The sequence below is a fragment of the Halyomorpha halys genome, unplaced genomic scaffold, assembly GCF_000696795.3.
Source record: "Halyomorpha halys isolate HHAL.00 unplaced genomic scaffold, Hhal_1.1 Scaffold479.1, whole genome shotgun sequence".
Lineage (NCBI taxonomy): Eukaryota > Metazoa > Arthropoda > Insecta > Hemiptera > Pentatomidae > Halyomorpha > Halyomorpha halys.
The window spans coordinates 553,457-568,817 of record NW_027109057.1 but is presented as its reverse complement, the minus strand read 5'-3'; the positions used below and the strand labels follow the sequence as shown (position 1 = coordinate 568,817).

General features: G+C 27.5%; 1 protein-coding gene across 2 annotated transcripts in view; it reads left to right on the top strand.

Annotated features, from left to right (window-relative positions):
- dyl (dusky-like) overlaps positions 1–15,361 on the top strand; it is a 67,539-nt gene that overhangs the window by 34,382 nt on the left and 17,796 nt on the right. For both annotated transcript variants that reach the window (XM_014424822.2, XM_067047268.1), the window contains exon 2: positions 4,560–4,644. In XM_014424822.2, the coding sequence (XP_014280308.1) occupies positions 4,591–4,644 (54 nt within the window). In that variant the 5' untranslated portion in view covers positions 4,560–4,590. The remainder of the gene's footprint in view (positions 1–4,559; positions 4,645–15,361) is intronic.

Sequence of the window (15,361 nt, the reverse complement as noted above, 5' to 3'; positions counted from 1 at the left end):
TTCTCTTATTACCTTTCATTTCTTCTCGACTCCCCCCCCCCTTCAAATTACATGCAATCTCCAGTAAGCGCTAATAGCCGTTGTTATACTAGCCAATCCGGTGTAGCAATTCATAAGTGAGTCACGAACTTTTTAATTTGAAATTATTAAACCATTTTTAGCTTAACGTAAAGCCGTGACGAGAAAGTAAGGAAAATATTATTCAATTGTATTTTTTTTTCTATCTTATTTATTGATAACTAAAGGTCTAGTGATACTTTTTTATAGTATAATCGTGCCGAAGAAAAAAAATATTCCAGCAAACTAGCAGTGAAATTTTAACCCTTATTAACGATTCTGGTAATTCAAGATTAGAAAATGAAATTTGGTTTAATCTCTTTTATTTAAATAAAATATCACTTTTATTCAACAATTTAAATTAATTTATATTCTCAAAAAGAAATTATGATGACTATGATAGCTAAAGTGAAAAATTTTTGGAATAACGCGAAAATTGATGTAGGCCAATAAGACTTGAAAACCAGTGGATGCCTGATAATTTTTGAAAAATGAATTAAAAAATATGATTTATACGTATCATGGTTTAATAATGAAAATGAGAACACACAAAAAGATAATGATAAATGGATTCCATCTTTGTTAATACTGGTCAGATTTATATGATGTTTATTTTATTTCTTTTTTATCTATTTTCATGACATTAATGACCGTCAAGATTTGTCACCAGGTCCTTTACCATTACAAGATTAATTTATTAAATTATATCTAATTTAAGTTATAAAACATAAAAATTAAATTACATCAGCAAGTAGAGGATATTTGTTTTGTTTTATAAAAAAGCAGATTCCTTTATAAGTAACCAATGGGTTTTAATGTCTTTGGAGATGTATAGTTTTCGAATTATCCGATTTCTGTTTTTTTAAGGTACTAGAAATAATTTGCTTAAACCACTTAAGGCCAATCGCACCAACACAGTATTATCTAAGATTTTAGAAATCTCAGGTAATAAAAAAATATTAATTGTCCGTTATAATAGAAAAGTTAACCTTCAATTTTGGAGGTAAATTTAACTGAACAGTGACAGCCGGATAAACTGAGTTATAGAATAAATCTATGTTAAAAAGAGTTATACAAATTTTAGTTTCACCGGGCTCTTAGATTCCGGATTTTTCTGACCCCACCCGGACTGCACATATAAAACATAAGAAAAACCACTGTCAATAATTATAACTTCATAAGTAATTTTATTTATTTTTAATAAAGAGGTAGTCACTAAGTGAGTTAGTGTTCTTTTTTGTCTAGTCAAATCAAAAAATTTGACAATGATAACCCGTTTCTATGGAAACCTACACATATCTACAATATACAAATAGTTTGGTAAATTATGACATACTGCTAGTTTGAGGATTTAGATTAATTATAAACCTTACAAAAATAATTTTTGGAGTCCGTGAGACTTCACCTCAGCAGTAAAGGTTTTTTTTTTCTTTTCTTTTTTTTAATGTTCCTCTAAATCTGCATTATTTTTAACAGTTTTAAGTACCCTGTTTTTTATTATGTTTTCATTTGAAAAGCTAATTAAGTGTCGTTTTTATATCCTCCAAAATTTTAATGGTGTATTTCTATAAAAACCCTAGATTTTAGAGTTTTTATAGATTCTTCTATTGACTATTGAAGGTGAAACAAAGAATAATAAAGTAAAAATCCTATTTACTAATATGAATAAACTTATTTTATCACTAATTTGTACTATGTTTAGTAAAAATAATTTTATTTTAATATAATATCTTGAACACAGAAGAAATAATAAAATAAATTTCTAGATTATACAATTTATTAATAAAATCAACTAGCATCTTTCCTTTAAAAATAATGTTGCTTCGTCTCCAAGACCATAATAAGTAAATACAAAACGAAAATTAAGGAATTCAACGCTAGAAAATGTATGCAAAATACAGTTGTCTGTATTTAACACTGTATCCACTCTAACGGGGTTAAGGTAGTTAATGAGTTATCAGGCTTCCTCTAATTTCTTTTGTTCTACTTCTCGGCTGTTTATTCGGGCAGTCATGGATTCCGAGACCGCTTCTTTGGTAGCTGGATTTTAACTTAACGGAAATCATATTTATTTCTCCGACTTGTCATAAAAATGTATATGATAAAACAATTTACTTTTATTAAATATATCAATAATGGGAACATAAAATTTGGTAACGAACAGGATTTTTAACTAACGGACCCGGATTCAAGTCCAGACTGTGGTAGGCAATATGTTTTCTATTATGCTATAAGTGGATCGGGGCACACCTACCAACAAAACGGATATCTGATCCTTCAAAACTGGTACTGTAGCGTGAATGCTGCCCAAATTGCTTATATAACAAATGGCCTAGATTTATGTGCTTTTTTCATGTCTTTAAGAAAGTATATCAAAATACAATAATGTTTCCGACAAAGTAGAATACTTATCAAGTACAAGATGCCATGAAAATTCATTGATTACACATTTGAGAATGGCGTTTACTGATTTTATCAATACCAAAATATAAATAATCTTTTTTTAACGATCGATATTTTAAATTATTTTGACCATAAAATAACACTTATTCTTCAAAATATAGATAAGATAAATAAAATTCACAAACACCTAAAAACTGAAAACTTAAATATTCTAAAAAAAAGAAAAGAAAAGGAGTAAATAAGTAAAGTAAAAATAATAATAAATAATTAAATATGGTTCTTATTCTTTTATATTGATATTTTCGCTTGAACGGTTGTGCATTTAAGTCCATGAAAATAAAAAGTACAATTTAAAAAAAAATGGATAATTTTAAAAACAGCTCTTCTCAACTATCGTTTAGTAGAATAACTGTAAATATTTGTTTTCTGACTTCCATAATTGTTTCGAGATGTCTTAAGAATGAAGTGTTGACTATTATGTTTTAAAAAAGCTAAACAAAAAAAAAAGAAGAACCAATTTTTTGAATAGTAAAAATAATCAGAAAAGAATAAACTTTTTTAATGGTAAAAAATTAAAAAAATTTTTTAGAATATCTAAATTATTTTTTCAGATTTCCATGATTAGAATGAAGAGTTGTTTTTTATATTTTTTGGACTTTTATTTTTTCGTAAACGAAATATTTTTTAAGAGACAATATATTTAAATAATATAAATTAATTATTAGATGATTTTATTGAATAATCCACATTAATAGTTAGTACAGATAGTATATTTTGGTGAAAATACCTGAAACTCTGGTTTGAAATGAACTTTGAGGGACTTGAAGATTTTTAATCTGGTATCTTCTACAAAATTCTTGACTATAATATTTAGCCACTGCAATTATTAATAATTAATTAATTGCTCGATTACCAAACCACCGCAATTGCATCACCATTAACCATAAAGAGCGTAGACCATCGCTGAATCGGGAGCAGTTCTAATTGATCCAGTCTACGGAACGCTACTCGCCTTAAACCGATTGCTAATACAAGCGGGTTCCTATAGTACAGTTATTATACCTACTGTTACTAGGTTAATCGTTCCTGATACGTCAGTCTCTCGTGACTAGTTACCAAAAAACAGAAAAAAAATTTAATTATAATATTCTGGAACAAGTCTCTTTAGAATAACATAACAGGCATTGGAAATGGACTTTAGTGCCTTAGAGTAAAATACAGATATAAAAAAAACCAATAAAACGTCAGAAAACATCTCTAATAATAATATATTAGGAAAAAAATGTGAAAATAATAAAAAATAAATAAAATAATATTTATATAGATATAACCTTTGTATTAAATAAAAATAAAATAAAACTGTCTATCATACTATAAATCATAAGGTGACTAACACCTAATAAAATAAAGATAATTAAAAAGAATGAGCTATTAAGATTTTAAAACATATTCACAAATTTCAAATGAAAAGTATAACCTTGTAAATATAATAAAATAGAATTAATAAATTGAAGTAATGATTGACAGAATGATCAAACAGTGTTTTATATGCATATTATAAATTATAAATTAAAATTATAAACATAGAATATTTTATATTAAAATAGTTAAAAATATAATTAGAATATTAATTGTAGTTATTAGAATATTAAATAAGTAAATTAACTTAAAAAAGTTAATCCAAGATTGTATTATTCAAGAAAAACATATTCTAATACTTATGGATAAGTCAATGCACAATGATTCAGAAAAAACGTAATTTGTTGCTTGAACATTTTAAAACAGATGATTCTTTGTTTATTGATTTATTCATTATTCCTTTGATCATTCGATATAAAAATCATTTAAAAAAAAAAGTAATATTATCATATTTACTTAAATTACATAAATATTATTAGATATAATATTATAATAAAGATTTATAATAATAATAAATAGGAATAATTCATACGTATAAAAATAACATTGAGTCCATTTTATACGACCATATCATCAGTAAATAAATTGCCACCTTAAAAGATCATAAAATAAGTTAATATATACTATAAAATAAGTTATAAATATAATGGAACATAAATTAATTTTTTTTTTATTTGCAGATAAGGTGACAGGGAGGACCTCACCGCCACAATGCGGATACCAAAGGACTTAGCACCTCTCCTTGCGGTGCTCCTAACCCTACAAGTGAGTCCACTTTATTTTTTATTAATATCAAAAACTTTAACTATTCACTGACTGGCTTTTTAAATGACTGATTCGATTTGGATGAGAATCCTTAAATTCGAATCTGTCTTCAGAAAACATAAAAAAATCCATTCCATTTATAAAAGACTCAAAAATTAGAGCGGACTTGGACTATATTTCACAATATTATAATTCCCTAGGAAGGAAGTTCACTATATATAAAATGCCGTTTGATTGGAGCACAACCATTAACACTTTATTTTTACTTTACTAACATAATTTTTGTTCAGCACTAGTTGCTTGTTGTAGTTGAGTGTTTTGATCTCTATATGCATTGTAATAAACAAAAATACAAACTATACTTTGAACACAATTTACAATGGCTCATATCTTTAAACAAAGTAACGTCATTAAAAGCTTATCAATCAAGTCATTTCATCTAAACTATCTAAATAAAAAGAACTGAACTTCCTAACCTCAACAAATAATATTTCATATTTTACTTCAACACTCTATCGGCACTGTTTCTCTAGTGTGATCAGTAGTTGCCTTACTCCCGACGACGCGGAAAACTAAATTCAAAATTAAAGAAATTTATTTTCTTCTGAGTCTTCAAAAAATCAATAAGTATAATTTGTTGAAACGATTAATTTGGTAAATATACCTACAGACATCGGAGACATGTTTTTTTATTTATTTATTGAAATTTATAACCGTATTAACGAAAATGTAAAACTGGTCAATGAGCTGTGCATTATAGTGCAATGGTTAGAAAATCTACCCATCAATAGAACTCCAATAACATTTCTAGATTAGAAGGTTTTGAGGCCACCTTCTTTTCAGACGTCCATACCCAAAGGAGAATTATCGGGAACTGATGAAGAAGTAAGGTTAGAGACAAGCGGATTTTTGTGGTTAGGGGGTTGAAATACATTTCGATTTTTTCTAAGGTCCACATCAACTTGATTCTAATTTTTCTATACGGGTTCAGTTAGTAAGAAAAATATAATTCAGTGCTTGGAAGATGGAATTCAATGGAATATTTTTTAGACTTGCTCATTAAAAAAAGACAGCTTATCATCCTGAGCCAGCCCTGGACCGAAGCTCCAGCGAAAGTTGGATCTGCCCCAGTGGCCTTCAAGATAAGCCCGGGAGAAGTAGGAGATAATTATGGAAGGAATAGCAAGCAGGTAGAGAGCACTTTCACCCCGGCCCTCTGTTTATAGTTTCGTGAGGGGCCACTCCCACCCAACCCTTTTTTTGTTCACGCATCTCTCGAGAGCTGGTCGGGAAAACTTAATCGCTCTCCTTCAAGGTCGGGAGCCTAATAGCTGTGGAATCGTCCAGGGACAGCTGTTAGGATGGCTTTGTTTACCACCTTGGAATCTGATCTCGTACAGAACATCTGGGATCGGATGTATTATTCAGAACCTGAAGGGATACAGATATGATAATATTAACATTATTTTCTAATTATACCAGTTTTCATTATTTTTATTAAAGTGATTAAATAACCAAATTAATTTTTCCTATTTTTTTTTTCAATTTTGATTTAAAAGTTAGGTATAGTTTAATTTTTGTAAACTTTAGAGAAAGGTGTTCCATTACTAATTTATTCTTTTACATAATGTTTTAAAATGAAAGACAGGTTTTATGCGTCATAAATATCAAGAACAATTTTTATTAAAACTAAAAAATAAAAACAAACAATTTTCATAGAAAACTATGAATTTACTTTATCAATCTTGGCAAATTTCTTGTATCAACTTAATTTTCCAATAATAACTCAATTCACGCTCAAGCAACAATTTTTTAACACGCAGTGGTTTCACTAGTTAGAAGGCTTCAAACTATCGATTGTTGGTCCCTTTTTACATCCCCTGAGTCGTCCATTAAGGACCTACACAGTCCCAGAGTGGGAATCACAAGGTTCATTTTTCAACGCTTCAAGAAATAAGTATTTACTCTACATGATTTGAGGATTGATGAATATGATTCGAGAGAAACGTTTTCAATAACTTATTAAATTATCAAAGTAATTTTTATATATTTTTTTAATGGCACACCTAGAAATAATGAAAAATATCAGTATTTTTTTTTTTTTTAACTTTTGCTTATTTTGTTTCATTACGCTTACAACAATAAAAAAATATGTATATGATCATTTAATAATATAAAAAAATAAAATAATTGTGAAGAATTATTATGATGCAATGTATAGAAACTAAAATCGATTACAAAAATTAAAACAAATGCTAATTTCAATAGCAATTTAATTTAAACTATTACTAATATTTTTTAAACAGTTAATAATAATACATACTGTCCTTGACAAACTGTCACTATTTATAACGTATCTATACATCAAATCGTTTTATTATTTCTTTTCTTTTATTTATCAACTCCGGTCCTGCCACATTATTTATTGACAAAGTAATAATAAATCGGCAATAATAAAAAAAAATATTTGAACAGTAACCCAGTCAAAATTACTTAAATGACATTGATCTAGTTAAAAATATTATCAAAGTAAATTTATCATAAATACCTTAATCAGATTAATACAATTTACGTTGATAAAATTGGTAACCAATAAAGAAGCATTTCCATTAGGAATAGAGTGGTTTTTTTTTGTTACACGCGTGTTAACGCCATATTTAATATTAATTTGTAAATATTTGTTAATAGACGTGTTTTTTTTTTTCATTTTAATTACATTTGTATATACACACAGTAGTGTGTTTTTATTTTAAAAGATCCTTCATAACTGTATTTATTACTTGTATTGTAAATATTAAAATGTAGAAACAAGAGCCCGTAGGGATTATTTTACCTAGCAACAAGACAACTTTCTGCGGATTAATATCAGTCGTCCTGTCGCCCTTGTGTAGTTGGTCACATATCTTCACCAAACCATTTTCTGCGTGAACTGTTTAGAGCGCCGTATAGACGTGGGCCCACCATCTCTAACCTTTCAGAGCGGATAATATTCTCTTCTGGACTAAAAAGGACTAAAGTAAAAAATTATAGATACTATAACAAATTTCAGTATAGGACAATAATGGGAGCCACAAAAACTAACAAATTCATTTGAAACGACATACTTTTGAATTTGGATCACATTTTTTTTACTATTGGAATAAATTTCCTTACTATAGATGAATTTCATTTAAAGATAAGTATATGTAAAAAATGCTTACTTGTTAATATATAAATAAAATAAATAGTTTCAAACAGAATCCTTTTAAACATTATATTAAGTATTATTTTGTTTCATATTTAGGGCAAATAACAACTGTTTTAAAAAAAGTTGATTATGAAAATTCATTACAACTAAAATACATTTACCATAATAGCAATATAATTAAACTTACGCAATTGTTAATATCAATGAGTGCATTGTTATAATTAATAATAAGTTCTATTGCCGAAACCATAAAATTAAGTACTTAAGTTATTCAAACATTTTAATAATCAGAAAGAAAACTGCTTCATGTTGTTAAGATAATACGGATTAGACAGGAAAGTGCAAAATCTGATCGAAAAAGAAACTCCATTAATAACATAATTCTCCTAACAATCAAAGCTATCGTGATACATCTACAACAGCTTTTCTGTGACCACAAAGTGTAACTGCACGTCATGTCTTCGCCACGCTTTCAGCACAAGGGAAAAACCATGATAAAAAAAAAGAAAGGAAAATAGGAAAAAAGAAACGTAAACGAAAGAATGGAAACAAGTTTGTATTTTTTAACAGAACAAACTTAAAGATTTACAATTACTTCTTTTCTACATCTAGATGAAACACAGAAAATTAACCTAGCGTTTGTAATGATCAGTAGTAGTTTTACAGACGATTTTTAGTCTACTTTGCCCATTAATTATAGTAAAAAATCAGGTGGTTAAATGATTGTATTGACCGCGCTGCTCCGCAAGAATATCAAAAATTAATAAGAGCTATAATCACAGTTGTTCATTAGGTCATGTATCACTAATTATTAAACACACACTTTCAGACTGCAGTCACTTGATAGATATCTGACTTTCAAATCTTTTGGAAACTTTGTAAAACAATAGTTCTTACATTTTTAACATACTTTCTTACTTAAAGGAAAGATACATAGATGTTTGATAAATAAAGTTGATTTATTTATTTTTTAATTAAAACAATTACTATCACTTTCTTTTATTGATTTTTTTATTAATCTTAATAATTACTATTATATCAGATAATATTTCCTAGTATTTTAATAATGTTATTAGAAATATATGTGTGAATAAAATAGATAGAAAGGAACCTATGTATCGCCATATATATTATGGAATTAATTAAATCCTAAATAATACAACAATAAATTGTGTGCTATTAAGTTTATTTACATAAATTATATAATTTTCAGTTTCTAATTTTATGCTGAACATTACTAACGTCCTCCTACTAGATTATCCCGCAGGCTACCAAACTATTTTAACTGGTATGAGAAAGTCATGAATTTTTTCCAAGATCCCACAAGGAAATAAAATAAAAATTGTAATCGGCACATCACATTAAAAAGATGATAGAAAGTTTGAAAAAAAAAAAAGAAAGAGGAATAGTACGAAAACCATAACTTTCTCTAGAATTTCCATGGAGATTAGCTAGGAATTTCCATAAACCACCATCGCATAAACTGCAGATTTCCATAACAGTTCGTTTCTTTTGAAAAGTGAGAGCTTGTTCGTAATTCCACACGCTTTCCTCTGTTCTTCACTTTATAATCCACAATAAAATTTGCAGCCGTTACAAGAATTTTTATTATTTTTTCTCGTTTTGATTATTTAGATAGTTAACACTATTTGAGTTTTATTTTATTTTTGACTAATATTCAGGCAGAAGTCGTAGAACTTAATTGGATAAGAGTAAGTTAATTTTATTAGATCATAATTATCATTAGCATTCGAATGAGCTCTATGCGTTACTAACATAACTCAAAAATTTAATCGTAGAAAAAATCTATTTCAAAGATTTTTATTTTGTATTAAAACTCCTTTACACTTAAAAACTTAATAATTATTTTTATTTATTTATTATAATTTTCTTCAATTTTTTATTAAATTTATAGAACTTAAGTTGATAAAATTTAAATGAAAATCATATATTTTTTTTTAAAATATTTATTTATTGCTATTTACAACTGTACATTATAATACATTTAGTACATCTGATATAAGTTAAATTGGAGTGTTACAGGCGTGTAGAGAAACTACCCATTGGTAGCACTCTAATGACATTTTACATTAGCTGGTCTCGTGGCCATCTTCTTTTCAGGCGCCTCGGAGGATCGTCAGGAATGGAAGAGGATGCAAGATTAGAAACCAGGGTTTGAGTGATTATGGAGTATATAATGGAAGGAGTGATATCTGGTTCGGGCTAGGTCGGTTACATAGGGAACAAAATCATAAATTAAATTCGAAATTATTTCAACCCCTTATCAAAGAATAGAAGGACTTAATATCATGTCCTTATTACCATTTAAAGACATTATTTATTTAATGAATAATTTAAAATTTAATTTAGTAATTTTTTATCAATACTGGATATATGAAGCGCCCTCCTATAATATTCAGGTCTAAAACCGTACCGATAAAGAAATTAGATTTTAGATTCATGTAATAGTTACCCAAGATTTATGGGTCTAGAGTTTTTTGTCTGTTAATTACAATGGACAAAAAAAGAGGGTAGAAATTTGAATAAATAAAAAGTACGGACCAAGAGAAAAAGGTAATAAACGTAGGACCTACTACCTGGGTTATTATGTAACCTTTATCTGATACCTTGGAGTAAATTCCAGGCTCATATTTGATCACTTTAATATATAATTGGTTGATTATTTTAATATAATATTATTCAGTAAATTGTTTAAATTACCATAACATTTAACATACTATAACATTTAATTTTCTTCCAACACCGTTAGATTTTTACCCACATAAAGTTGTAATGGATTAGGTAAAGATGACTTTTCTTTGTCATGCTCAGCGCCCTGCACAGCTGTAGTTTTTTTTAATTCAAATTTTCAAATAATGTTTTGAAACTTTCCAGAAGCTCCTGAATGCTGTATTATAAGTTTGGGGGAAGGAAACATTCATTTTAATATTTCATGAGGACCGCTGGCTTAGTATAAAAAGATGAAATTATTCTAATCTATACAAAAATATCTGGTGCAGGGCACGCATCATACAACTTTCAATTATCACTCTACTTATGTCCCAAAGTTTTGTGTAAATTGGTGGGCTCGGGTTGAAGTTATTACTATTTTTCATGATTTTTGAAAAAAAAAAAATTTAAAACTAGGGAAGGGGAAAATTATGAACAATGTTTTTTTTTTGTTGCTATAAAAATTCATATTTTAGAGTTTCTCATTGTAGGAATAACTAATATAAATGTTTTTTATATATATAATACAAGAATACAACAATTTAACAAATGCAATCGGAAAAGACTAGGTGGTCTCGCCTTTACCCGTTCGAATCAGTCATCTCCATATCCTTTTTTTCCTTTAGTTATTAATAAAATATTTAATATTTGATATTTATCAATTGTCTGTTATTTCTAACAATGAAATACTTTTTTTTTTTTTTTTTTGTTTAATACAAATAAACTAAAAAAGGTACTTAGACCTATAAGACTCAAAGGTAATAGAGGATCTTAAGACCTATCTGATATTAAACATTTAATTGTACGTATTATTTATTGTAAGTTAAATAAAAATTCTTAGAGCCGTTTTCATGAAAATCGAAAAAATGAGGAAAATCGATTCTATAAAGTAAAAAAAAAATCTTTTTTTAATTAGTTCTTAATTGCTGTGACATCCCAGGCATAACCCATTAGTTATTATAAGGCATAACCCCTTTAACTATCCAATTTCAGTTTCGTTCTAATTTTTGTTTTTAAGCTAGACTGTACACATACACACAGATCATTTTGAGATACTTGGTTATTTGGACTTGAGTGACCTCAAAACGTGTATTTCCGTCGAAAACTCGAATTCGAAATTTTGAACGTTCACAATACTTTCTCTTACTACACTATATTATATCAATACTTTCTATTCCATATATAAGTAAGTGAAAGTAAGTTATTTAGTTATTTATTTATTTAATACCAGATCGGCTTGGTGGGCCTTACACGCTAATGGAAGCCGTACATTTTTTTTTTTTTTAAACAATTTATTATGGGGGAAGTATAATCACATACAAAAGACACCCTTAACTATATACAATGTTATAAATAAAAAAAAGATAAAATAAATGGATTCTTCATAAATAATTCTTAATAAATGATAAAAGTAAAGTTAATAACAAAAGCATTTCTGGATTTAACAAAATAAGTAATTGATTTCTAATGAAAAAAAAAAAAACGAAAGTGAATTTAAGAAAAAGATGAAGAGAAAAAAAAGAAATTAAGAAAAAATAAAATTTTAGAATGACAATAACAAAATTGATAAATATAGATTTTATAACAGGGCGTCTGCAACAGCCTGGGCTTAAGTCTTCGGGTTGTGGATGGGTTTCCCAAGTATAAGGTCACTGCTCCTTTAACTGTCGGTAACTGGGAGTGGAACTTCATTGAACCTTTTTTTGAAGTAATCCTATATTGTTTCTATTTGTAATTACCGATGCAATTGGCTGTTACAAAACTAAGGAGCACCCACTGCAATTCTTACAACTTTATTTTGAAAAGATTGTAATTTTTTCTTTTCGTAAAGAATAATTGAAAGTAAAACTAGTGAATAAATCACAGCATTTCAACATACATTACCTATGGGGCATTAGAGGTTTGAAACATGGGTAATAGGACTTTCTTGCAAGGGTGTACATATCATATGATTAAGACTGTAGGCATTTATCGCTCGTACACAATTGTTATTAAATTATAAAAAAACAAACTAACAGCTTTACTTTCATCACGAGCATAGTATAACTAATGAATATTAATATCCAGGCCTTGTTAGAACAATACCTAGGCCTATCTGACATGATCCCATCTTAAAATTGTTTCCCAAGCCTCATAGATGTGAATAAATAGATGACATGCCATCTTCCATAATTCATGAGTGATCTGGTAAGATATGCATGAGAACCGGATTGCTTTGAATCCATCATCAAATCTCATGTCATTATAAGATTGGCATAATGGCTAATTATTTAACAATTTATTATGTGACAAATAATCTCAATAAAATGAAAAAAAAAATTCAACTATTATTCATAACAATATGAATTATACTTATAGTATACTTATCATATCGAAAGTTTTTACCTCGACTATTAACAAAAGATGATCCATTAGTTTGTATAACTATATTAGAGGAAAAAAACTGAATTTTTTTAAAATAACTTTTTTCGTATTAAAAAAAATATATAATACAAGTGAGATATTTTATACTGGTGACCTAACTAAATAAACATCATTTAAAATTTTTCCTGTAAGTGGTAAATCTGTAACTGAAGTTTAAAAATACAAATTAATTAAAGATTAGTTAATAATTGACCGTGAATTATATCTGAGGAGAAAAAAAACGAGTTTGTTCTTAGCCCTGAGGCCTGAAATTCAAACCAAAACGTAGGCATTAGTAAATAAGTTTTTAGTTATTTGGGTTCTTCACTGACCGTATTCCAACCAACTTCTCCTCACAATCAATTAACATTGATAAACAGAACTTCTTATCACTTATATAAATAAATAGAGCTTAATATGCATATTTATTTAAAATCCTATCAAATAAAATAAATAAAGAAGTTGAGTTCTCTGCTGATACGAAAATGATATATTTTTTCTCATAAGAAAAATCAACTAAACGGAGCAAGCATAGTTATCTAACAGATTTTTAACCCGTATAAGAATGAAAACTATGTTAAGCAATAAGATAGTAATTGTATCAACTTTCGTTCCATAAAATTAATCCATTATAAAAAGAAAATCTCTGAGTAATACGATAACAACTTTGAATTGAAAATTACCCTTGTTAGAAAAATTATTAAATAACTGAATAAAAAAAAAGTTTAATATGGCACAAATGTTCGGTTTCATTACCTTATTAATACAAATAAAAAATATGGAAAGTATTATTTGATTATTAACAAAAAAGATTTTTTAAATTATCTTTTATATTAATATTTAAGTAAGTCATTTTCATATAAATATTCAGATTTTCAGTTAATTTTGTCTCATAGGTTTCGAAAATTATACTATTTGAAATTATCACTGATTTTTTTATGACTACATTTTATATTATGATAACAATGCATTCTAGAAGTAATATTCCTGAAAAACGAGTTAGGTTTATGATTTTTAACTATGAACCATTGAAATCGACGAATGAAAAAATATTTAACCTTCTTTAAAATTTAAGGTATTATCAAGATTCAATTCAAGATACCTAAAATCCAAAAACCAAGAAAAAACCTCCTGTCCGTCGTCCAGGGTTTTTCGACTACCAGCTTGTCCGTCTTTTTTCTTTTTTTTTTTTTTAGATTTCCTACTAAGCTTACATGTCAACCCAAAATTACCCTCGACATAACTATCAGCCGTTAGATATCAAAATACCAACTGATTAAAATTTTCATACGCCTATTTCTCGAACATTAATGAAGATACAGGAAAAATATAAAAGGTTTTGGAAGTATCGTTACGAAAGCCTTTGAAAAAAAAATATATCAATCATATGATTTTTTTTTATCTGTATACTTATATCATATAATTTTAAACTATATAATAAGTATAGTGTGAAATATAAAAAAAAAAATCTGAAAATACCATAACCTGGAAACTATTTTACAGAAGCAATGACCCACAAAATATAATTTTATATATTATGGGCGCAATATAACAAAAATATTTATCTTTTTTTTATCTCAATAACGCTTCTTCACTTTTGTTTGATTTATTCAACCATTTTTTTAAAACTAAGGATATTTAAAAAAAAAATTAAACAACGTAAATAAGAAAATCTATCACAGAAGGGAGATTAATAATCGCAAGATTGCTTGGATGAATAATTTATTAAAATAATGAATACATTGGGCGCTATATTGAATGAATAATTATTAGAAGTACCAAATTGGCTCATTCCTTTTGCATCAGGATGCGTCAGCTTGCTTCCTAAAACCAGTTAGGCATTTTAAACTTTGTTTTTGATAGATTATTTACGATTCCTAATAAGTTACGGCTGGATTAATTTTAAGTTAATGAGAAATTCGACACGAAAAGTTTATAAACTTTTTAAAAAAATAAATTAATACCTAACTATACAAGGTGTTGAAATTATATGATGTAAAAAACTAGGAAAAAATAATATACTAACAAAAATAATTTATTTCAGAACTATCGAACAAACTACCCCATCATATCAACGTTCTAAATTTTAGCATTCCTCACACATTTCAGTATTGTAGCACAGTTTGTTCTCAGTTGAAAGTTAATGGTTTCCTTTTAGTAGTCTATATAACTGTTAAAGTCGTCGATAAAGTTCTTGTCCATTTTAAATAAGGTGTGCGGTCCCATAAAAAAAGTAGTAAATTACAGATTATACACAATTTTTGTTTGATTTCAAGAATAATAAACCGCTGCTCGTTAACCATGTCCTTATGACTACAAAAAAATAATAGATACCTAGCTTTTTAGCAGCGATATGAAAGCGATACATCTTTAAACTTATGATTACCATACTTATTC